The sequence below is a fragment of the Myodes glareolus genome, chromosome 6 (genome assembly GCF_982192425.1).
Source record: "Myodes glareolus chromosome 6, mMyoGla1.1, whole genome shotgun sequence".
In the NCBI taxonomy this organism is placed as follows: Eukaryota; Metazoa; Chordata; class Mammalia; order Rodentia; family Cricetidae; genus Myodes; species Myodes glareolus.
The window spans coordinates 91,789,134-91,813,832 of NC_142031.1; the positions used below are offsets into that span (position 1 = coordinate 91,789,134).

A 24,699-nucleotide genomic window follows, 5' to 3' on the forward strand; every position below is an offset into this window, starting at 1 on the left:
TAAAAATAAAAGTGATTAAACAAGGATTCCTTAAGTCATGCTTTGTAAGCATGGTGTTGGGGAGGGAAACAGGCATTGATTACAGGGCTAACACGGGTGGGGTTGCTTATGCAGCCGTTGATATATGCCCTATTTCTAGATTGACACTGACATCTGAGCAGTTAGAAAAAACAGTGAAGTGGTCATGGTGGCCCTTAGCAGTTGGGAGAATAGTGGGTTTACCATCGTGGTACATATTACACTTTTCTACATAGGCGTGACTAATGCCTTTTCTCTAGTTAACACTTTCCGCTGGCACCATGGCTTAAGGTTTTTCATCTCAGACAAGAAAATTAAATTCCAAAGCAGCAGGTGTATGGAACAGAAGACAAACTTCTGTCATCATTCAGTTACTACCTCCTCATCTGTCTTTACATATATATTGACTGTACACTTCACACACAATTGTGAGGTTCTTTGTTTTGTTTATTATTTTTTTTGTGGCACTGATAATTGAATCCAGGGCCTGATATGTGTTAGGCACATATCACTGAACTATCTTCAGCTCATTTTTTTAATTGTTATTTTGAGGTTGAGGTCTTGCTAGTTGCCCAGGCTGGTCTTGTTTGAGGTTGCTGTGTAAATAGGTGGACCTTGCATTCTTCCGGCTTCATCCCCTCAAGTAACTGAACAACAACTTGGAGCCACATACTGTTTTTTACTGAACTTTATACAAATGAATTAGTTTCGTACTCACTACAGTATTGATGTTTAGTGCTCAATTTAATCTTGTAGTATCCTTTATGCCCAAAAGAATATTGAGTATTAGCCCTTGGTAGAAATTCTGCCATGAACTCTGATTATTAATAACATGTTCTGAAGTTACATTAGGAAGTGATCACAATCCACCTAGTAGGTGTCAGCCCCAGGTGTAGCTTATGTAATCTGTAAAGATATCTGGATTTTCTAAGATCGCAACATATCTTTATCTTTGTTCAGTATGAATTGTGAATCAATATCATTATTCTTCTTTAAAATCAATATAGGGCTTAGCTGAAAACAAGAGCACTTTAGGACCTGAGGAAGTTCGTAAATCTGCTCTGACACTGGTTATGGGCGCTCTTGACAACCCAAACCCCATCTTACGGTGTGCGGCAGGGGAAGCCCTTGGAAGAATGGCTCAGGTGGTGGGAGAGGCATCTTTTATTGCTCGAATGGCCCAGTACAGCTTTGACAAGTAAGTGCATCCCCTAAAACGTTTCTCAACCAGTCAAGATGTCTTTTAAGCAGTCAGCAACTGTTACCTAGACTATGCATGTATTTCCCACACGATTTACAGCAAGGGGCAATTTTATAATAATCTTAACTTGTAGTTCAGTGATTTATGGACCCCTAGATTCTGGGAGAGATCTAGCTTTTGGAATCAAGAGTGTTCAGTCAAGACTTCCCCGTCATGTCACCCACAGGCGCCTGCCGCTGTCCGCTGTTCTTTCTGCCTTGCTTTACCCCACTTTTCTCTTTCTTTTGCTCACTTCCTGGAATAAGGTCTCACTTTGGAGGAGAAAAGGAATAAAGTTACACTGCAGGTTTAAGGGTTGTTGTGCATGATGACTATGAAGAGCCATCTCGGGTCCAGACAAGCCTGAGTAAGATGAGAACTGTGGTTTCGGTGGTGTTAAGTGGGTGCTCAAGTAGAGACGCTAAAGATCAGAAGGCCGAAAAATAACACAAGAATCATGTAAATTATCCTTCCTAACTCATGTATTTTAAACAGTAAGTGTATTAATCATGTCATAATATTAGCAAGAGAGAAAGAGTTAAAATATTTTCTGAACTCTTGGAAAATAGCTTTTATCTTTTTCACATACGAATGGCAGCTTCGTTGGTTATAAGATAACAACTCTGATGCTGTGTTAAGATCCTTGACAAAGCGACTTAAGGAATCAGGATGTATTCTGACTCAGGGTGTGAGTTTCTAGTCCCTCCTCCTGGAAGGGGCATGGTCGCAGGAGCGTGAGGGCAGTTTCCACCGAGTCCATAATTAGGAAGTAGAGAGAGTGCTGGTCTCAGTACAGTTGGCTTCGGTTACTGAACAGCTGAAGCAGGTCTTCCCCAAACTGATGAGCACTGTTAAGTATGTGTTTTACATCAGATTTTCAGACTCGGATTGAAAGACAGTGTAAGATATCTCAATAATTTGTTAATTGCATCATGGTATTTTAATATTTTGCTGTTAAAATTAATTTCCATTATTTTTTCTGTGTTGGTAGAAGTATATTAGAAGTTATATGTGTGATATATTTTAATTGACCATTGTGTTATGTTTATATGATGGTTACCTACAATGTCCAATGATCATTGTGTATGTGACACTTTAAATTGGTGAGTTTTAAAGCCAGATGTGATGCTCATGCCTGTGATAACATTCGGAAGTCTAAGGTGGAATTGCAATGAGTTAGAGGCTAGACTGGGTAATTGATGAGTTTTGAATAAGTACATCTCAATGTAAATTATTTTAAATTTATATGCAATATTTTTTACTTTTAAAATTTACTAAAAATTTACCTCTGAGACTGAAGAAATGGCTCAGCAATTAAGAGTACTTACTACTTCTTGAGAAGACCGAAGTTCAATTCTCAGCACCCACAGCAGGCAGCTTACAACTTCCTATAACTTCGCTTTTGGGGATACAGTGCCCTCTGCTGGTCTCTGTGGGTACCCACATATAATTTACCTATATGTGAATAAAAATAAGTCTTTTATATACATATATAAAGTATGTAGAAATTTGCCCATTTTATAGAGACTTTGGTTATAAGTAGCTGGGGTATAGCTCAGTGATAGAGTGCTTGCTTAGTGTACACAAGATCCAGGGCTTAATCCCTATCACTTCAAAAACAAAACAAAACAAAATAAAATAAAATAAATTTCTTAATTTAATTTATTATGTTGTGTATTCTCGGGATGTAGTTTGTTTTCCTTGGCACTAGGGACAGAACCTAGGACTTTGTACACTGAGCATGTTTTCTGTCAGCGAGCCTCAGTACCACAAATACTTCGTAAATTTTATGTTCAATTATAAGGACTATTGTTCCATTACTTTCCAGAATGTTTTCCTTTTGTGTGTGTGATTCATAATAAGACTGTTACTAGAAGAAAATGGAGCAAACGATTCCTGTTGCATCATGTTTTGTCAGGCTGAAGTCGGCTCGAGATGTCGTATCCAGGACTGGTCATTCCCTGGCCCTTGGTTGTCTGCACCGTTATGTCGGTGGCATAGGATCAGGACAACACCTAAAAACCAGTGTCAGCATCTTATTGGCTCTAGCTCAAGATGGGACATCCCCTGAAGTTCAGGTAAATACAGTGTTACAGTATTTTTCTACAGTTACTTTTGAGACAAGGTCTTCCTGTTCTGCATGAACTGACCTCAAACTGACTCAGACTCCTGAGTGCTGGGATCACAGAAATGTACCCGACACAAAATTTTTAAATGATATCTATGACTGAGAAGTTGGTAGAACACATGTACTGTATGCTCTTTCCTTGTTATTTCAGCTTATTTGCCATAGACATTAGCAAGAGTTTTATTTTTTAACAATCTTCAAAGTCTACCTTTTACTCTTAATTAAGGCTATTCATCTGTGTGTGTATACTTATGCATGTATGTAGGTAGATAGTAGATAGATAGATAGATAGATAGATAGATAGATAGGTAGATAGATAGATGTAGCTTTTTAAGTTCTTTGAGAATATCATACAATATATTTTGTTCATATTCACCCTCTCCTAACTCTTTCTCAATTCACTACCCCCTTCTCTTCCCACCCAAAAATTTTGTTGTTGTTTTGTAATCCTTCAAGACCAGTTTGTACTTCCTAAATCTTCTTTGATGTGTGGTCTTCTGCTGGGGGGTGGTCAGCTTACCGGAGGCTACGTATGCTCTTAGAGAAGACTGTTCTCCCTTTCCCTGCAGCCAACAATTGCCAGTATCTTCATGGCTTGCTAGCTATGGGTTAGTATGCTCAGCTCCTCTCTCCTTTCTGTTGTTTGGTCTTGCTTGTACATGCTTTTGAAATTCCTATGAATTCATATCTGCAGCTTCCCTGCTGTGTCCAGAAGAAATGTTCTCTTATACTCTTACTCTCTTTCTGCCTCCTCTTCCGCAGTGAAGTCTGTACATTCCCTTTGGGGATGAGAATTAGTTCTGCAGTTTTTTATTTCCTGCACTTGGACAAGTTGTGGGTCACTGTATTAGTCTCCATCCACTGCAAATAGAGGGTTCTCAGAGGCAGATTGAGATACACATTGATCCATAAATACAACGATAGATCATTAAGCGTCAGTTTAATAGTATCATTTAGCCCCTCAGTAGTAATAGATATCCCCTACAGCTTAGGACCATCTAGCTATAGGTTCTTAGCCTGATAATGGTGGCAGGCATGATTTCATCTTGTGGAACAGGATTTAAATCCAATCAGAAATAGTTGGTTATTCCTATGATGTTCATGCCACTATTCCAGTAGTGGGCTTGTCTTCCCTGGCCATTCATTCTTGTAGCTTGCAGCATTCATAACTGGATATGACTGATGATTAGTCTCTTCTGGTAGAACATTCAAGGACTATGCAGCTAGCCAGTGTGATGAAGCTTCTAGGTCCATACCAGTAAAATTTTACCCTGGTCTATGACTCAAGAATTACTCTCTTCAATAGGATCTTACTTTCAAGTTCAAAAGTGTAATCAGGAACAATGTCAAAAATCTGTTAAATTTTTTGGGGGGAGTCTGTGGGGCCTCAATGGACAATGACTCCAAGAGAACTAACTCAGGCCTATCAATAGGCTTCTATTTTTCAGCCTCTTGCCTAGTAGGATCACTGTTGCCCTGTTATAGGCTAACTCTGCAGTGTGTGTGTGTGTGTGTGTGTGTGTGTGTGTGTGTACACGCCTATATATATGGAACTTCTCCTCTAGTAGGTTTCCATATATCTTTTTTAAAAGATTTTATTTATTTTTATGTGCGTTGGTGTTTTGCCTGCATGTGTGCCAGTGTAAAGGTGCAAGATTCGCTGGAATTGAATTAGAATTCCAGACAGTTGTGAGCTGCCATGTGGGTGCTAGGAATTGAACCCAGGACCTCTGTAAGAGAAGCCAGTGCTTTTAACTGTGGAGCCATCTCTCCAACCCCATATGTCTTTTTTGAAAGGTCTTTAGTGTTATTTATTTCTCCCCATATTCCTTTCCCTACCCCACCTTCCATTCCCCAAGCCCAGTTTAACCCTTTCTGTTCCACTATTCTCTTTTAATCCTTTTCACTAGTGCTATCTCCCCTTCTTGTCAGTCTCTCCACTTGATCTGTAGTTAATTTATGACCTCTATGAATATTTCAAAATCACATATATATGAGGATTCAGTGTCATCTTCTGTCAGTGAGAGAAAACATAGCATTTGTCTTTCTCGATCTGCAGTAGCAATTAGAATGATTGTTTACAGCACCACACATTTACCTGCAATCTTCGTAATTCACATATATACTTTTAAGCATATTTATTGTTTATTACATTTTAGTTTTTGTACTTTCATTATTAGGTTGGTTGATACCTAATTAGCTTCATTTCCTCTCTTGTTTCCAGTTTTACCACAGCCCAGGTTTTAGGGTCACTGAATCACATTTACTCCTTGAGGATTTTTTTTTTTAACCTTTGTTGTTTCTCAGGCATCTCATGCTTAAGCAAATATAGCTGCAGTGAAATTTTAAGAGTATGCACATGGTGCCACATGACATCAATTGGAAGGCTAGGGATCACATCTTCAAGGTCAGCCCATGACACAGCAAAACTCTGTCTCAGAACATGTTTAAAAATATTCACGTGACTGTAACAACTTAGCATACTTGATTCAGTGTACTGCAGTTGTTCCTTACAACTAAAATAGACTTGTGTTTTCTTGTAGACTTGGTCTCTTCATTCACTTGCCTTGATAGTAGATTCCAGTGGCCCAATGTACCGCGGATACGTGGAACCCACATTGTCTCTAGTTCTCACCTTGCTGTTGACAGTTCCACCTTCACACACAGAAGTCCATCAGTGTCTGGGCAGGTGTTTAGGTGCTATAATAACTACTGTTGGGCCAGAACTGCAAGGTAAGCAAATTCATTTTAAACTAAAGAAAGCCCATGGGCAATTACTGTTCCCTCAGTTTCCAAAATGTCACCATCATGTTGCTTGCAAACCTTTTTAATAATTTTCATTTATTAATTAATCCACAAAAGGAGGTCAACTTTGTATTGTCATCATTTAATGATGACACAGTTGAGCAATATATATATTACCTCCATTTTACAGACAGAATATGAAAGTAGAGAGGACTATGAACTTCCAAGGTTTTGTTTTGTGCATGATCATGTGATTTCCCTGACTGGTATATGTACATAAAATTATTTTATTTCAGGTTAGAAGAAAATTTCAAATACCTATATTTGGTAATTAGACTACTATGCAGAAAATATGTAACATTTTTCTTTAATTGCCGCAAGAAGATTTTTATTATTATTCAAATAGTATTTAAAATTATCGTAATGAAAATTGTAGCATTTGTTATGCAGAGAACCACAAAATGAAGAATCTTCTGGTTATTTAGCGGCAGATTGGTGGTTATAAAGTATAGTGTAACTTTTTTTAAGAAATATGTTTCTAAGACATGAATTATTGCCTTCTAAATACAGTTGTGTTTTGAAGACATGTTTGGAGACTATTCAGAGTACTTAAGCGGACTGAATGATGATTGAAAGAAGGAGTCATCTGGAAGATGGTTCCCCCAGGAGTGTTTCTGAGACACTGATAACACAGTTGTATTTTACTTCGTTAGGAAATGCAGCGACCATTTCCACCATCCGCTCCTCCTGCCTGGTGGGCTGTGCGATCACCCAGGACCATTCCGACTCTCTCGTTCAGGCAGCTGCCATCTCTTGCCTTCAACAGCTTCACATGTTTGCCCCACGGCATGTCAATCTGTCTAGCCTTGTTCCTAGCCTTTGTGTAAGTATACAGCTATGTTGTTTCATTGTTTTATTTTGGGAGCTTTAAAATGTCTTTACCAAAAGGCCAAATTGGACCAAAGCAAAACAAATATGTTTGGTGGGGATCATAAGTTTTAGAGTTTAAGTTTCAATTGCTATCTTCTTTTATTTCTTCTTTTTGTTTTTTGCATTTTAAGAAATATTTTTGATGAACCACTTATATCCTAGCTAAGGACTTGCCACATGTAGTCTTGCCCTCTCAGAACTGTGTTTTTTAGAGCTTGATTAGCAGTCCGAGGTCTGAGATCTGCTGCTGTCATCGCAATCTGCAGTGCACTCATTCAACAAGTACTTACAGATACCCTGTTATATACAAGGCATCAGGCAGAGTACTGCAGGCACTTGTATGAATAAGAAAAGATCAAGCCTTTGTCATTATGAAGCTTATAGCTAACAAGGGTCAATGAAAAATAGCTGTTTATAAATCAGGTAAGAGCTAGAACCGCTGTAGCTCAGTGGTAAACACTTGTGTAGCAGTTAAAGGCCCTGGGTTTGATTCTCAGTAAGCAAGCAGAAAAGAAAAGGCATAAGGGCAACGTAAGGAATATGTAACGCAGCACCTATCGTAAGCCAGACGTTCAGAAGTTAGCTTCCTGGAAAGTAGAACTTAAGGTGTGGTGTGCAGGATAGAATTTAGTTTGTAGACTAGCACAGCGTCCATGTGTCCGAGGGGCGCATGGGAAGTGTGATATACTTAAAGAGTCAGTTATTATGTGGTTAAACCTGGGAGAAGACGGGAGTGCAGACAGTGAAAAGAAAGCTGTGGCTGAGCAGTCAGCCAGGCAGAGGATCATGCAGACCTCATAGATAGTAAGACGTTAGACTTTCTTCAGTAAGCTATGAGGAACCATCTATAGGGATGTCACAGGTCAGAACTGTCCTTTCCCCCATTCTGTTCTTGCTGTGCAATGAAGACTGGACTGCTCTACAGTAGGGTAAAGGTGTTGGTATTGTAGCAGCAGGATGATAAGGGTTTTTGCAATTTTAGGTTGGTTGCAATTAGAATAAAGGAAAAAATGGATTCAGATTATATTTAAGAGGGAGAACTGACAGAATGAGTGATTAGTTGGCTCTCAGGGAAAAGTAAGAAGGATGTGTTTAGTGTTCTGACCTGAGCATGGTGATGGAATTTCCTTTGACTGGCATTGTTGGGCAAAGTTGGGGATTGTGAATAATGTGACTGATTACATGAGCCTGTAGAAAGAAGAAGGATTAGAGAAGTGAGTTTGGAAGCCTAAGTATTTTAGCTATGGAAGTGGATGAGATCATCAGTGAGAATGCTGAATGAACAACCCAGCATCTTCGAGATATAAAATAAAACAAGAGAGAATTAAGAGGTAACGGGAAGAGAAAGGGGAGGGTGACAGTAATGTAAGACAGATGAAAGGAGAGTTAGAGGTGTGTGCTCAGAAGCCAGGTGGAGTGGAGGAGCAGTGAGCCTGCCCCCGCGTGACAAGGATGATGAGAGCTGGAATGTGCCCTTTGACTTTGTCACATGCTCCTTCTTAGCAAGAACTCACTGGAGGAACGCTAGAAGTGGAAGTCTAAGTGTGCTCTGCCATTGGGTTAGAGATGGAGGAAAAGAACTCCTGGCCTTTGTTTGTCACGAAGAGGATGGGGATGTTGGTGCTGGAGAGATGGCTCAGTGGTTAGGAACATGAGCTGCTGGGACCCATGTTCAATTTCCAGCACCACATGATAGCTAACAGCTGTCTGTAACTCCAGTTCCAGGTCATCCAGCACTCTCTTCTGGCCCCTCAAGTATTGCCTGTACACGATACACAGAAATATATGCTACACATACAATAAAAATATCATTTTTTTAAGTTTTAAAAAAAGAAGATAGTGTCCAGGCGATAGGAGATGCTTTTCCTCCTGTCATAGCGGTTTGTGAGCCTGTTACCGTGCTCATGAGAGGGAGCCAATAGACGGGGGTGGTAAACATCTGGGGAAGAAAGGGAATAATTAGTAATCCAAGTGCATTTTAGTTGAAGAGAGTTTCCAGGGCATAAGTACTGTGATAGCCCTTTCAGTGCAAACTGGCTAAAAGGAGATGGATGTAGCTAAAGGTGGGCTTAGAGATTTGGTGTCTGGAAACTAAGGATGTTGCCTGATAATTTATGTTAATAGTGAAAGGTGAGATTAACTTCTGTGAAGAGGGAATCTGAAATTGAGGAGAATGGGATGTAGGAAACTGAACTACCCCGAGAATTACAGGGGCTCTACCAGATTAATAGACTAATGACATGCTAAGGCTCCAGGGTGTGATTTGTGATGAGATCAGTTTTGCTCAGTTGGGTTTTTTTTTCTTCAGCAGCTGTAAATGAGTTAGGTGAAGACCGTAAGAAACTAGACTTCCATACCTGAATAAGTAGACTTTGACCCTGCGGGATAGATAAAAGGCATCAGCATAGAGAAGGAATACGAATGAGACAGCGCTGAAATGATGGCGTCTTATCTGGCCAGGGAGGAGAGGAAACCAAGAGGAGGCTGGAGGAAGCCACAGTAGATGTCACCTCTGGAGGCTATTGTTGAGGGGAAAGGAAGACCTTATAGGATAATAAAGGGCACGATGATACATACTTGGTTTGATGTGGTATAATTAATTTTACTCAATAAAGCATGCTCCTATTTTACTTTAGGGAGAATTCAATAAGTCCCAAACCATCAAGGAGTTTGAGTAAGACACAGGGTAGAACCAAATGCATATGACATGTATACAAAATGTATATAGAAAGAAAACAGTAGAGTATCAGTGTGTGTTACATTGTTCTTTATAATAGGAAACCAAGCATTCTGCCAAAAGCTGTGACCTAATGTAAGCTGTGGGGTCATAGGTAGTGTTTGTTACTCGCCGAATACAGCTCAGACAGGATCGTGGCCACAAAGACACAGACTTGCCTTTCTGGATTTTCTGGTTTCTCTCTCCATTTGTTTCTTTTTTGAAAACATTTTTTTTTTAAATCTTGGTGTGTATATATGAGTGTGAACATGTGTGTATCGAAGTGTGCAAATGAAGGTCAAAGAGCAGCTTTAGGCTGTCAACCTTCCATCTTGTTTGAGACTGGGTCTCTTGTTGGTCTTTGTGTACACCAGGCTTGGTGGTCTTCAGACTTCCAGGGATGCTCCTGTCTCCACCAGCAGTATCTCAGTAGGAGCTTTGGGAGGACGGATGCATGCACAACTGTGTCCAACAACTCTTGCCTAAGTTCTGGGGATATAAACTTAGGTTCTCAGGCTTGAGTGGCAAGTGCTTTACCCCATTGAGTCCCCATCTTTTTCTTCTTTAAATTTTATTATGCTATAGAGGTTGACAAAACATAGGTAAAAGGATCTAGTAAAGTAAAAACCGATTCCTTAACTGAGTGGAGTTTATCACCAAGCCACAGGGAACACAATGAGTTTCCTATGTTTAGCACAAGATAATATTTCCAAGCTGGGTTCCTTAGTGGAACATCTGGGGTTTTATTACAGGCATGCTGGAATACTTTCCTGAACCTCTTCCAAAAGACTGGGTAAGTGAGATTATTGTCAGCTGGGGCAGGAGATGGCGTAGCGGACTAGAGAAGGGCATTCAAGTGGCTGCCCTACTGAAACATCGCCCAAAGCCTCTCATGCAGTTTGCATTTGCCAGGTGCTCTGACACTTGCTAAAAATAGTCTGTATGTGCATTAATCCCAAGTAATGAAATGAATTCAGACGTTTGTAGATTCATGTCAGTTCTATTGTGCTTGTTACCAGAGATGATTGAGACTAGAACTGTGTTGTAATGAGAAGCGGCGGGACCCCCGAAATAATTACACAGAAACTGCATTCATTTAAACACTGCCTGGCCCATTAGCTCTAGTCTCTTATTGGCTAACTCTCACATCTTGATTAACCCATTTCTATTAATCTGTGTATAACCACTTGACTGTGGCTTACCGGCAAGAATCTAACCTACGTCTGTCTCGGGCAGGGGAATCATGGCTTCTGCCACATTGCCTTCTTCCCAGCATTCTGTTCTGTCTACTCCGCCCACCTAAGAGCTGCCCTATCAAAAGGACAAGGCAGTCTCTTTATTCATCCAATGAAAGCAACACATAAACAGAAGACCCTCCTACACCATAACTGTTCAAAATGTATTTCTAAAAGCACAAGTGCCATTCTGAATTATTATAATTTCTGTACTTAGAAACAACTACTTTGTCATGTGATGTGTCATGTGTCAAGTTCCTCTTGTCTAGACAAAATTGTTGCATTTGCATCATCTAGAATAATTTTAGAAATTATCAGTGAATGATTTTCAAGTTGAAATTTGTCTTTATGATTAAGTAAATATTCTTTAGCCAGGCATGTGGTACACGCTTATTATCTCAGCCCTCAGGAGGCAGAGAAACCAGTTCTTTGTATGAGATTGAGGCCAGCCTGGTTCTATATAGTATGTTTCAGGCCAGCCAGAGCTTCATCGCAAGACTCAGCTTGGAAAGAAAAAGGTTTCTATGTGTCATTGCTGAAAGAGCCCACCCACCTATGTGTCATTGCCGAAAGAGCCCACCCACCTACGTGTAAAAGCAGTGGCACTGCGAATCGATCCCATAGCCAACATTTTTGTTGACAATTAGAATTAAATCCTGGAGGAACTGTGTCATTTCTTATTAACACACAGCTGTATAAAATTTGTGGTACAGTCTTTCTTGGGTTTCATCATATATTCTCATATCATCAAATTATTCCTGATTGTAAGATCAATACATGAAAACTCAATTCTTTCTCCTTTTAGAAATCTTGCCAAAGATGACTTTATTGCATTAAAATATCTTGGCAAAACAAACCATGGATGTTATAATGCCATTTGCTCCTAAGTTTCTGTATCTTCAGCTTTGATAAATGAAAAATCACACTTAACTAGAGATTATGCATACACTAATATATCAGTTTTGACCAAACAGCAATCATTTTCTTTAATTTTTACTTTTCCTTGTAATTGATGATTTTTTTAAAAAATACAGACAGTCCTTGGCTCATGAAAGGAATAGGTCTAGATAAATACTTAAGTTAAAAATATCAGAAGTTGAGTATGCATGTATGACCCTTAACCTGCTGGACAGCATGGCTGAGCAAAGCCGTGAATTTTGTGCACAGTGTTGGCTGCTTATATAGATGACCACATGGCTAACTATGAGAGTAGGCTTAGCGCTGGCGCTGAGCATCATCAGAGGGTCTTACCACACATTCCTTGACTGTGAAAAAGTCAGATTTCCAAACATGGTTTGGACTGAACGCTATCACTACTATTATAATTCACAAAAAGCGTTAAGTCAAACTGCTATGTCAGAGACCATCTACAAACTCCAGTAGACAAGTGAAATAATAGTATCCAGAATTACATTAATCCATTTTAATTGTTTTAGTGTGTTTGTGCGTGTATGCCCACGTGTGTGCATGTTTACATGAGTTTGTGCACATCAAATGCTACAGAGGCCAGAAGAGGACTTCAAATACCCTGGAATTGGAATTACAGAGAGTTGGTAGCCCTTGGGTTTTGGCAACTTAACTAAGGTCCTCTGTAAGATGGACCAACAATTTTAAGTGCTGAGCCACCTCTCCAGCATCCCATTTTTGTGGTCTTATAACTTATGGCCATGGTATCATTACAGTTCAGTGTAGGACACCAGAACTGGAAAACAACACTGTACTGCATCTCTAATGTCATAGATGTAAAGACAGAAGGAAAATTGAACATCGGGGACTCTGAAATGAAGCTTTTAAAAACTTGTAACCAAGTGTGGTTGCACATGCCTGTGATCCCAATATTTGGTGGGGAGAGACCAAGGATTTGGAGTTTAAGGCCAGGTTCAACTTCATTGTGAGATAGAGTTCAGTGTGGTCTACCTGACGCCCTGTCTCAAAATCAAAGGCAAATAAATCACTTTATAGACTGGGATGTTTAATTTAATTTTCTCTTTGGTTGGTCAGTCAACATATTTGTTGAGTGTATTTTCTTTCTCTATAATTATCACATAATTAAAGTTTATAGTATTCTACTTAAACTGATTCTAAAAGACAACTGTGTAAGATAGGAGGAACATTCTACACATAAAACATTCAAAATTACATGACCAAGAGATGGTGTTCTTTCCATTTGATATGACTACACCTTATACTTTCTAGTTTAGGGTATGTGAATGTTTGGGAAAATCTGTATTTTAGGAAGGAAAGTAGATAATTTTTAATCAGGATTTTCTCCCCTCCATTACATTTTACTTTTCTTAATATTTGATGTGGATTTCATAGGCTGGTTTTATACATGTATGTGTATCTTAAGTAAAAAGATGTTCTTCAAAAGAAAAAAAGAGATCCTTTTTAAGTTTTAAAAACTTATTAATTTATGTGTATGCATGCTTGTGTGCGTGTGTGCGTGTGTGTGTGTGTGTGTGTGTGTGTGTGTGTGTGTGTGTGTGTGTGTATGTTGGCTTATATGTATATGCATGTGGGAGGGATGCTTGTGGAGACCAGAGGAGGGTGTCTGATCTCCTAGACCTGGAGTCACAGGCTGACATGAGCCTGGTAAGCAACCTTTGGTCCCTGAAAGAGCAGTGGAGACTTAATGGTGGGCTGCCTCTCAACCCCACAAATGCTGTTCTGATAGCTTAGGATAAACTAGTATTGTGAAGGCTATGTGCTCTGTATACTACCCTTCTCCCCTCCAGCATTTGTATCTCAGAATCTTTCTCAAATGCTTCCATTTTTTCGAAGCAGTGCATGGATACAGATTTGTGACAATATGATGATATTTAATATGTAGTAAGCAATTAACCTGCATCTGTATTGATATAAGCATTTTGCTTTTGGTTACATCTTATTTTTACTGTAATCCTGTGAATATTTCATTCCCATTTTACAAATAGACAGATTTAAGTATAGTCAACAGAGGTGGGATTCAACCCTAGACTGGCACCCAAGACTGAACTGTATTTCTGATATTTTACTACGGCTATTGGGGTGTACTACATTTATTTTTGTAGGGACAGTCTGGATGGAATAAGTCTGTACCCAAGCCTCCATTTTTAGTTCTCTTTGGTTGGGTTCATGTTTGCTTGATTTTGTTTTATTTTTTTTAATAAATATTCTCCTTCACTCTTATTTCTTACTGTATGTTCTGTTCAATACTTTCTGTTCACTGCATTGACTTTCTATGTACTTGTAGACAATATTCCAGTGAAATCATTCAGATACTTTTTTAAAAAAAGATTTATTTATTTATTATTTATATAACATTCTACCTCCATGTATGCCAGAAGAGGGCACCAGATCTCATAGCTGAAAAGCCACCATGTGGTTGCTGGGAATTAACCTCAGGACCTCTGGAAGAACAATCAATGCTGCTCTTAAATTCTGAACCATCTCTCCAGCCTCATTTATATACTTAAGATGAGCAGACAGTCCTGGATTTCCATATGAGCTTTAGAGAACAGATCACAACATAGGTATTTTGATACTGATGTCTTTCTTATATGTCTTATTGATGTGAGTATCTTGTCAAAATGCTATTATATGATTGTATTATACTTATTTAGAAATTAAAATTTATCCGTTTTTATTATGTGGCTTGTCTGTCTGGGTATGAATATTAGCACATGGTGAGTGCAGGTGCCCAAGGGGGTCAGAGATGTCAGTTCCCTCCAGGACTGAAGTTCATGAGCTCCCTGACACGGGTGCTGGGAATTGAACCCAGGTCCTCTGGAAGAGCAGCCACTGCTCTTAACTGCTAAATTATCTCCCCGGTCCCTGATGGTATTTTAAATAACCAAGGTCTTTCAAAAAGGAACTTCTGCAGAAGTAAGGCTTGCTTCCTGGGTAAATGAACTTAAAGAACAACAGCTATAAATACTGTCCTGCAATTGTTATGCTGACAGGTTCACCTATGCAGCTCCCACCTGTTACTTCGACGAGCAGCTGTGGCCTGTCTCCGGCAGCTTGCGCAGAGAGAAGCAGCAGAAGTGTGTGAATACGCCATGAGCCTGGCGAAGAATGCAGGGGACAAGGAGAGTGTCGGTGCCAGTGAGTTCTCTGACTGACCAATAGCCTTTCCTTAAAACTTCCATATTTCTTCTTTCTTTCTTCTTTTCTTTCTTTCTTTCTCCCTCTCTCTTTTTTTCTTTTCTTTTTTTTTTTTTCTGAGACAGAGTTTCTCTGTGTAACAGCCTTGGCTGTCCCGGAACTCACTCTGTAGACCAGATTGGCCTCGGATTCACAGAGATCCTCCTGCCTCTCCCAAGTGCTGGGATTAAGGGTGTGTGCCACTAGAACCAGCTGAAATTTTTCATATTTCTAAGAGTACAGAAAATCAGTTTTAGAAGGCAGGGATTTACCGTTACTGTCAGATTACATTTCACCCTACAGTATGTGGGTGGAGATGACAGTTAAAAGGCGTTGACAGATTTCCTTGCCACTGTGAGTCACATGGTAGGCTTGGTCTTTGGTGTCAGTGCTGCCTATAGTGTACAGCGGCTCATACAAACTCGCTTGTGAAATTCCTTTTCAGATGTCGCTCCTTTCGTACCTGGAGTTGGTAATCGAGGTGATATCCATTGCCGGCACCAGGGCGTTAATATAACAGACACGGGGCTTGAGGGCCTTCTGTTTGGAATGCTAGACCGAGAGACAGACCGAAAACTGTGTTCAGACATTCATGACACTCTGGGGCACATGCTTTCTTCACTAGCAGTGGAAAAACTCTCCCACTGGCTGATGCTTTGTAAAGATGTCTTGGCAGCTTCTAGTGGTACGTATTTAAATGATGTTCTTAAAGTAATGAGAAAATCATCTTCTGATATATAAGCATAGATATGCAGCTATATTAATTTGAGCCTACTTTTAAAAATATTGATAGCTTTTATTCACAAGTCCCTGTAAAATGCTGAAGTTTAAATCATAGTATAAACGAATATGCTTTTGAAATATATTTTAAGCTTTTTGAAAGTTCAACTTAAATTTTTACATCTTAAAAATCCCAGGTTTCTCTGTAGTGAGCATAGCATATCATTCCATTTAAATTTGCAAATGAGATGTGCGTAAGGTTAATTGATGTTTGTCTCCTTTGTTTTCGGTTCAGAAGGAGCTTGTCGGTTCCCTTACCTTCACCATGGGAAAGTCACGGTGTCACTGTTCTTGTTGTAGACATGAGTACTGCAGCCCTCCTGAGCAGTGGCAAAGATGAAGAATCTGAAAAGAAAGATGAGATGGATGACGATACCATGTTTACTACTCTCGGCGAGGAAGACAAATCAAAGCCTTTTGTGGCTCCTCGCTGGGCCACGCGGGTGTTTGCTGCTGATTGCTTGTGCCGCATCATCAACCTGTGTGAGAATGCGGACCAGGCTCACTTCGACCTTGCCATGGCGCGTTCTGCTAAACTGCGGAACCCTAAGAGTGAGTGCAAAGTCACTTCTTTTCCCCAGAGTATTCTGGTCTGTGTGAGGTTCCCCTGTGTGGCATACTGTAGGCTGTGCCTTTGGTTTACTGCAAGTCTTCTCACACTGACCTAAGTGTCCATCGCTATGGACGACTTGTTTGTATTTATCTGAAGATGGGTGTAGAAAGGTTAATGCATGTAGCTCTAAATATCTGTGTGTATGAATTTTAATCATTCTCCCAGATTAGAATAACAACACTTGCCACCTAGGTTTCCTCAGGAATGGTTCTAGGTTTAACACTTTGTTGTAAAAGAGAAGATAGAACTTTTGGGTCAAAAATCAAATGAACTTTGCTGTTCCCAGCCAAAGAAACAGTCAGAATTCATGAATCCATGGCACATTCAAACCCTCATATTTCACATATGGGAATATATGAAAATTACTATTTGGCATCTTTGAAAAGGAAAAATGACATTATTACTGAAAATATCATTTTTTTTAAAAAATAAACCTTTTATAAGTGCTTTCTACCTTATCTCCTTTGGGTCAATATAGAGAATTTTCAAATTGAGCATTAGCCCCAGAAATAAATATCTTCATTTTATAGTTGATGAGATGCAGAGAAGAAGAAAGAATTATCTTGTTAGAAGTTCCCTAACCTGTGTTTGGTTGTCTCTCTGTTACCCTGTTGTGTAACATGAGGGGCTGGCTTGTTGGGGTTTCTGTCCCACCCGGTACCCCACAGCCAGCAATTCCCAAAGAAAATAGCACAGAGTCTACATTAGGTTATAAACTGATTGGCCCATTAGGTCAGGCTTCTTATTAACTAATTCTTATAACTTACATTAACCTATAATTCTTGTCTAGGTTACCTGTGTGGCTTTTTTGGCAAGGCAGTCACATCTTGCTTCCTCTGAGGCTGGGTCACAGCTGTGGACTGAAACTTTCCTCTTTCCATAATTCTCATTACCCTGTGTCTACTTCCTGTCTGGTTGCCCCACCTATACTTCCTGCCTGGCCACTGGGCAATCAGCGTTTTATTAAAAATAATATAAGTGACAAGATAAAAGACCATTGTCCCACAGCACCCCTCCCTTTTTCGAAACAAGAACTCTGAATCTAATCTCCTTTGTTTAGCTTTCTTCCTGACCATTATCCATAACATATTGTAACCAACATTCTAAACAAAGAAAAATATCCATAGTCCAATTTGTGGGAATGTGGGTGTAGTTTTCCAGGCTACTTCCTGCTGATTGGGGGTGCTGATAATCTTATGGGGGCCTAAAGAAAATTTAGAATTATGATCAAGTCATGACTGGAGTATCCTGTGAGGCTTGATCATCTCAGGCAGCAGTCTTGAATCTGTTCTGGATGTAGAACTCTGATATCTGGGTCATCTGTTCCTACTGGAGATTTCTCAAGTGGTCTTCCTTGATCAAACCTGGTTTTTCTTAACTCAGAATAAATCTATAACCTCTCATTTTCTGTGGAAACAAAAGCAAAACCTCTTCTCCAAAGTAACATATCTTTTGACTTCAATTTTGAAGTCAAGATATTTTCAAAATACCTATCTTGGATTAATTTAGCAACATTTATAAGCAAATATCTTTTAGCAGCTGTTGCTCCTTCCTCAGCATTCAAGCAATTCAAAGAGGACATAATAACATACAGTATCCAGATTCTCTGTGTATTTTCCATCTTTACATGTCTTTATTTTAACGTATTTTTCTTTTATTTTTATTTTTAATTTTTTTTTGGCTGTTTGAGACGGGTTTTCTCTGTGTATCTTTGTCCTGGAATTTACTCTGTAGACCAGGTTGTCATTGATCTCACAGAGATCTACCTGCCTCTTCCTCTCAAGTGTTGGGATTAAAGGCATATGCTACCACACCTTGAATTCACAGAGGTCTGCCTGCTTCTGTCTCCCAAGTGTTGGGATTAAAGGTGTGTGCCCCCACATCCAACTACTCTCTTTTTTTTTTTTATTTTAAGGACTTTAAACTTTTTTCCTCCCAAGTCTGCATACATTTTTAACACACTGTAAACCATTTAGAGGTTTTCTTCATCTTTGAATCTCTCCTTACTCTATATCTCTCTCTTTTTCTGACCACATGAGTATTTAATTTGCTAAGCAATATGGAGAGGAGTAAAGCCATGGCTTTGATGGTTGGATCCAGCCCATTTTTTAGCTTTCTGAGATTCCAGCTTCATGGCAGAGGTACTGGCCGGAGCCATATTTATCGCCACAACTCTATGGCATCTCAAGGTCCCTGCCACCAAGCAAGCTGCATCAGTCTGCTCACAAACCACATTCAAATACTCTGTAGCCGGACCTCCTGCCTGAAAGTCAGAGTTTGAGCTGGCAGGACGGCCCAGAAAGTCAGCATTTTAAAATGGCGCGGCTTTTTTTCCTGCTATGGCTAAAAACTAAAAAGCATGTGGTCAGCTTTTCATCAACACCATTTAAGTATTTCATGGCAGGACCTCTTAAAAGAGCTGCAAGGTTTTACAGCTAAAGCTGAGTCAGGAAGCCTCTCTTAAAGGAGACGCATTTGCCGCTAGCCAACAGAGCCTACCTGAGAAAATGCTGCTATCAATAAGCTGTGCTTAACTCTATTCTTTTTTGTCTAGAATTACTTCCCAAGCTCTCTCAGGTTTTATGTGGATACAGTTGTCCATGTGAGCACCATTTGTTGTCAGGGTTTCTGTCCTGCCCGGTTCCTGTAGTCATTAAGTCCCAAAGAAATCACACAGAGGTCTACATTAACTATAAACTGATTGGCCCATTAGCTCAGGCTTCTTGTTAACTCTTATAACTTATATTCTTGTCTATGTTAGCTGCATGGCTCAGTACCTTTTTCAGTGAGCCAGTCACATCTTGCTTGCTCTGTGTCTGGCTTCCTCTGTGTCTGGGTGACAACTGCAGACTGAAAATTTCCTCTTCCCATAATTCTCGTTGCCATGTCTCTACTTCCTGCCTGGTCACCTCACCTATAATTCCTGCCTGTCTACTGGTCAATCAGCATTTTATTAAAAATAATACAAGTGACAGGATAAAAGACCATTGTCCCACAGCAGTGTGGGTGATCCCCCATGTGCTCTGCATGTACTCTTTGATCAGTGGGTACTTGACAGCTGTGGCTGAGTGGTAAGATGGTCTCATAGGATGCAGCTTAGATTCTAGTATGAAACATAAGTGAACTCTGCACTCTGAGAAAATGTCCACCCAGTCCCTGTGCTTTCCAGGCCCTTTGGATGGCATCCTCATCTCCTGGTCTTCCTGTGTACCATGCTTTAGCTATAGGAATGACTACTCTCGGAGTACAGTAAACCCTCCCAGCCCCCAAATGCTCCTTCCATGTTGCAGTTTACCCAGCCCCTCTTTCCATTTCCACTCTTTACATATTATTCTTAGATTTTACAGAAAAGATAGAGGGGCTTGTGAGTAGTTGGGGAAATCAGCTCTCATTTCAGGAACAGTGAATTAGATGACAGAGCGTACAGGGGAAAATACTGTCCTTTTATTTCTGCTTTTGTGGGCATAGCATGAGGAGAGCCATTTTAATTCAGATCCTTCTGCCTGGGATATCTTCTCCCAAACTCTGGCATGAGCTTGTTACTCCTCTCGAGGCTGGTTTTTAAGCTCCTCTAGATGAGACCATTTGGAGGTGCTAGCCAAATTCTCTTCTCTCTCTCTCTCTCTCTCTTTGCTTTCAGTGCCGTCCACCCAACATATACTCTTTAAACTTGAAATGTTAAAGTTGGGCTTTTAAAATAGGAACTTGAAGAAATCATGTCTTGTTACCTTTTCAATAGTAACCACAAAACCCAATTTAAATAAGTCTTTGGGGATTGAGTTGAGCCACTGAATTGCTGGTACATCAGAAAGACCATCTCCAGCCTTCCGTGCTGTGCAGTAGGACACTGGAGTTTGGTTGCTTCTTTAGATAGTGTCTGTTGCTGTGTTTTAAGTTCTGACCTTTAGTACCTGGCCTGGTCTGTTCTCACCCAGCGTCTCTTTTGTTCTGTTTTGTGCCTTATGTTCCCCTTTTCCTGTGTGGCAGACACAGTGGACAGCAGCTGCTGTAAAATCTTTGCCGCTGATTCTGCTGTGCCTTTCTTATCGGAACCAGTTTCTGGTTGTTGATTCTTTCTTTCTATTAGGAGTTGTGTTTCTCTCCACCTTCACATTCTTGACACTTGTCATCAGATGCTGGACAATGTAAATGCTGTGCAGTTAGTGGTGAAGTCTGCTGTTCCTTTAAATTGTGCTGAACTTTGTCCTGGGATGGAGGAAAATTGTTGTACTTTGTGTTATTTGAATTCCTTTGAGACTTGCTTTTAAGCAAGATCTAGGGTTACCTTTGCCCTGGTGCTAAAAGATCAAGACTCCCTTCCCACTCGGTTCTCCTAAAAAATCTTTTAGAGAATAATTTTGTAGACCAAATTTCCTGACAACACACTGTATTTTTCTACAATAAGAATTAGCAGGCTATGACCTGTGATGAAAATACAACCCACAGCCACTTTTCACAAACATTTACTGGAGTTGAGGGCTCGTTTCTCTAGCATCGTCTATTGTATTCTGTAAGCACTCTCCGGCTGTCTTCTTGGTGTGGCAGCAGAGCTGAGTAACTACCTTAGAGATAATATGGCCCGCAAAGCCAAAAATACTCAGTATCCGGCCCTTACAGAAAAGCCCTGCCAGCCTCTGCTGAGGGGGGTAACAAGCCCATTGGGGAATGTTACTATGTATTTTGCTTCTGCTGTCAGTGTTCCCTGTGTTTGTCTGTCTTAGCATGTTATTAAAGGTCTCCCGCTGTTCCAGGACACTTGATGGGAGTTTTCTTTTTTAGACATTGTGAATTATGTAGATCATAAGTGCTTTATCAAGTTGATTTGTTTCATATTTTGTTATTTCATTAGTTTGGGTAAACTTTGCTGTCTGCGTCCTGTCTTCCTCTGCAGATGACCTCCTTGTGCTGCATCTCTCTGACCTGATCCGCATGGCCTTCATGGCTGCCACTGATCACAGCAACCAACTGCGAATGGCTGGGCTCCAGGCACTTGAAGACATTATCAAGAAATTTGCATCTGTGCCTGAGCCAGAGTTTCCAGGTCATGTGATCCTGGAGCAGTATCAAGCTAATGTGAGTTTTGCTGCTTATTTACAGATCGAATGGAGTTTGTGAGGGTCACTAAAGGAGGGATTGTCGTCTCCTCATATGGAACTCAAACCTGGAGCATCTGTTCCATCGTTTCAGTCGACCTACAGTTGGGGAAGGGTCAGACTGCTGTAACTATTTTTAAGTTGTGATAGCAGAGCAATGATAAAACTAGAATAGAAATTCCAGCCTTGCTTTCCAGTCTTACGCTTCCCTGCCGTTTAAAAGATAAAGAGAACATCCACAGCCTCAGTATGGATTTGCTGCCCCTGTGTGCATGTGCTGAGTCTTGACGAGCAGCCTTATTACTTCCTCTCGTGAGTGAGTGAGGAGATGACCCCTGATAGCAGCCACCAAAGGGACTAGTGAAGAGGCAGAGTTTTAAGAAATTGTTTTTGCTACACTCTAAACAGATGAACTTGTTTTTTCTGACTTCAGACACACCATTAACTAATCGCTCATTAAGGGGGAGAGGCTGTGTGAAAGTTGGGGGAAAGTTATACTAGCAAGCAAAACCAAGTTTGTTTGTTTGTTTTTTTTAACTGAAATTATTCCCAAACTTGGTTCCAGACACACAATATCTTGTCTAAAAACTTTGTTCAAGCCTGGTGGTGGTGCACACCTTTAATCCTAACACTCCAGAGGCAGAGGCAGAAAGATCTCTGTGAGTTTGAGGCCAGCCTGGTCTACATAGTGAGTTCCAGGACAGCCAGGACTACACATAGAAACCTTGTCCCAAAACAGACCTAAGTAAACAGATAAGTAACTAAAGCTGTGAGTAACCTAAAAACTACTTAACTACAGGTAAGGAAGGTGCAGCTGTGCTGCAGGTGGCTGTGCACAGTTGATCACTAGAGTGAAGATGTGTGGAGGAGATCCATCTCTCTGCCCTCTCTAGTCTTTTTATTTAGAAATCATTTCAAATGTTCAGGAAAATATCCCCAAACCATTTTATATCCTTCCCCCATTCCTGTCTATTGCTAAATGTGGTCTGTTTGTTTGAAAGCTGACTTTCTTTTCCTCCCTTCCTCCTCCTGTGTCCTCCTCTTTCCACAGACATACATATGTAATACAGTTTCTTTCTAAATCATTTCAAAGTAAATTATTTTAGTCATGTATTGTTACCCTTGAGCCATTTGGACTATATTTCTAAAGGATGAGAACATTGTCTTATGTAATCATAGAACGGTTATTTATTACTGGAAATTCAATATTGACTCTTTGCTTTTACTGAGTCTGTCATAATCATTTTGTCAGTAGACACAATTAACTCGTTTGTAGTTTTTGTTTTCCTTCAGTGCCAGTTCACATACCGTGGTCAGCTGCCACATGTCTGTGGTCATCGAAAGGAACTTTTGAGTGTCTCCAGACATCCATGTAAACGGCTTAGTGACTGTTTATAGAAACCTCAACTTAAGAACAGATTACATGTAATGTCTTCATTCAGCTCATATGCCTTACATCTCATTATCTGCCTGAGAATCCATGGCTCTGTGTATTTGTGCATGCACATGTGTGCATACACAAATGCATGAATGGGATCAGAGGATAGTCTCCTTTTACCATAGTTCCCAGGGATCAAACTCAGATTGTCTAGCTTGCTTTTACCCACTGAGCTGGTCTCCTAAAAGCTAATAATTTCAAGCAGCCTTTTTGGGGGGCCGGGGTTGGTTTATTTTGAGACAGAGTTTCTCTGTGCAACAGTCCTGGCTGTCCTGGAACTCCCTCTATAGACCAGACTGGCCTCAAACTCACAAAGATCCTCCTGTCTCTACCTCCTGAGTGCTGGGATTAACGATGTGTACCACCACTGCCCGGCCTTAAGCAGCCTTTTAAAGCATCTTTTTGTGGGGTGAAATGGTCTTTGAAGTACTTTGGTACCTCTGAATTTATAATTCCTCAGTTATTTAAAGAAATTGACCCAATTTCTTGATATTTACTCAAGAGATACATAAAGGCTGTTAGAAATCTGTTTACAAAATATATATGGAGCTGAGGAGGAAACACAAAAAAAGTCACAGTCTTTGGTTATCTTTGTTAACATGTGACTCTGTCAGAAAGTCCCATTTACTATTAAACAAAAGCAAAAGAAAACAAGATTGCACTTTGGGCATACTTTCCATATAGATTTGATATTGATAACTTCTTGAGAATCAAAGAAAAATATAACCATAGTTAATCTTACTGTAATGGAAAGAATTAAAGAGGGGGTGATAAAGAAGAAAGAAACAGGGGCTGGAGAGATGGCTCAGAGGTTAAGAGCATTGCCTGCTCTTCCAAAGGTCCTGAGTTCAATTCCCAGCAACCACATGGTGACTCATAACCATCTGTAATGGGATCTGGTGCCCTCTTCTGGCCTGCAGGCATACACACAGACAGAATATTGTATACATAATAAATAAATAAATTAGTTAATTAATTAATTAATTAATAGTAAAAAAGAAGAAAGGAGCAAAGATGTTTATTTGGTCCTTTAATCTCTAGTGACACAAAGTTTACCACTTGTCTCTAAAATAAATGATTTGCTCATTTTTCTAGGTGGGAGCTGCCCTAAGACCAGCCTTTTCACAAGATACACCGTCAGATATAATAGCAAAAGCTTGCCAGGTAAGAAGAAAGCAGGCTTTCTATGGCTGCCTTCTATACGTTTCTAAAGGTTTTAGATTTCACTTAAAGAGAGAAAATCAAATTGATTTTATCTTGGAAAACAATAATGTTTATTCCTTTTTAATAAATTCTCAAATAAAATTATTCATTTACTTATTTGATGTGTTGGCTGTGCGGCGCTCATGTGGCGGTCAGGACAGCTTGTAGCATGGTTGTCTCCTCCACTGTGTGGATTCCCACTCAAATCATTGTCTTGACAGTGGGCACCTTTACCAGATGAGCCATCTTTTCCCCCCACATCTGTTTTGCTTTTGTGTTCTATAGGAAATGTAAGGTAGTCGGTGTTAATCTCTTCCCTTTTCCATCATAGCTCAGGGTTTGGCTTTGGATACATGCGTTTATTGTCTCCAAGTGAATGGACCTATGACTATCATAAGGGGAACTAAAATAAACATAAGATACCAAGACCTGTAG

General features: G+C 40.0%; 1 protein-coding gene across 1 annotated transcript in view; it reads left to right on the plus strand.

Annotated features, from left to right (window-relative positions):
* Nucleotides 1-24,699, plus strand: part of Heatr5b (HEAT repeat containing 5B) — a 76,738-nt gene that overhangs the window by 27,760 nt on the left and 24,279 nt on the right. Inside the window, exons 18-26 of the mRNA XM_087907340.1 lie at nt 1,026-1,216; nt 3,177-3,336; nt 5,930-6,119; nt 6,845-7,014; nt 14,954-15,098; nt 15,583-15,822; nt 16,218-16,469; nt 21,422-21,603; nt 24,157-24,225. Of these exons, the coding sequence (XP_087763466.1) occupies nt 1,026-1,216; nt 3,177-3,336; nt 5,930-6,119; nt 6,845-7,014; nt 14,954-15,098; nt 15,583-15,822; nt 16,218-16,469; nt 21,422-21,603; nt 24,157-24,225 (1,599 nt within the window). The remainder of the gene's footprint in view (nt 1-1,025; nt 1,217-3,176; nt 3,337-5,929; nt 6,120-6,844; nt 7,015-14,953; nt 15,099-15,582; nt 15,823-16,217; nt 16,470-21,421; nt 21,604-24,156; nt 24,226-24,699) is intronic.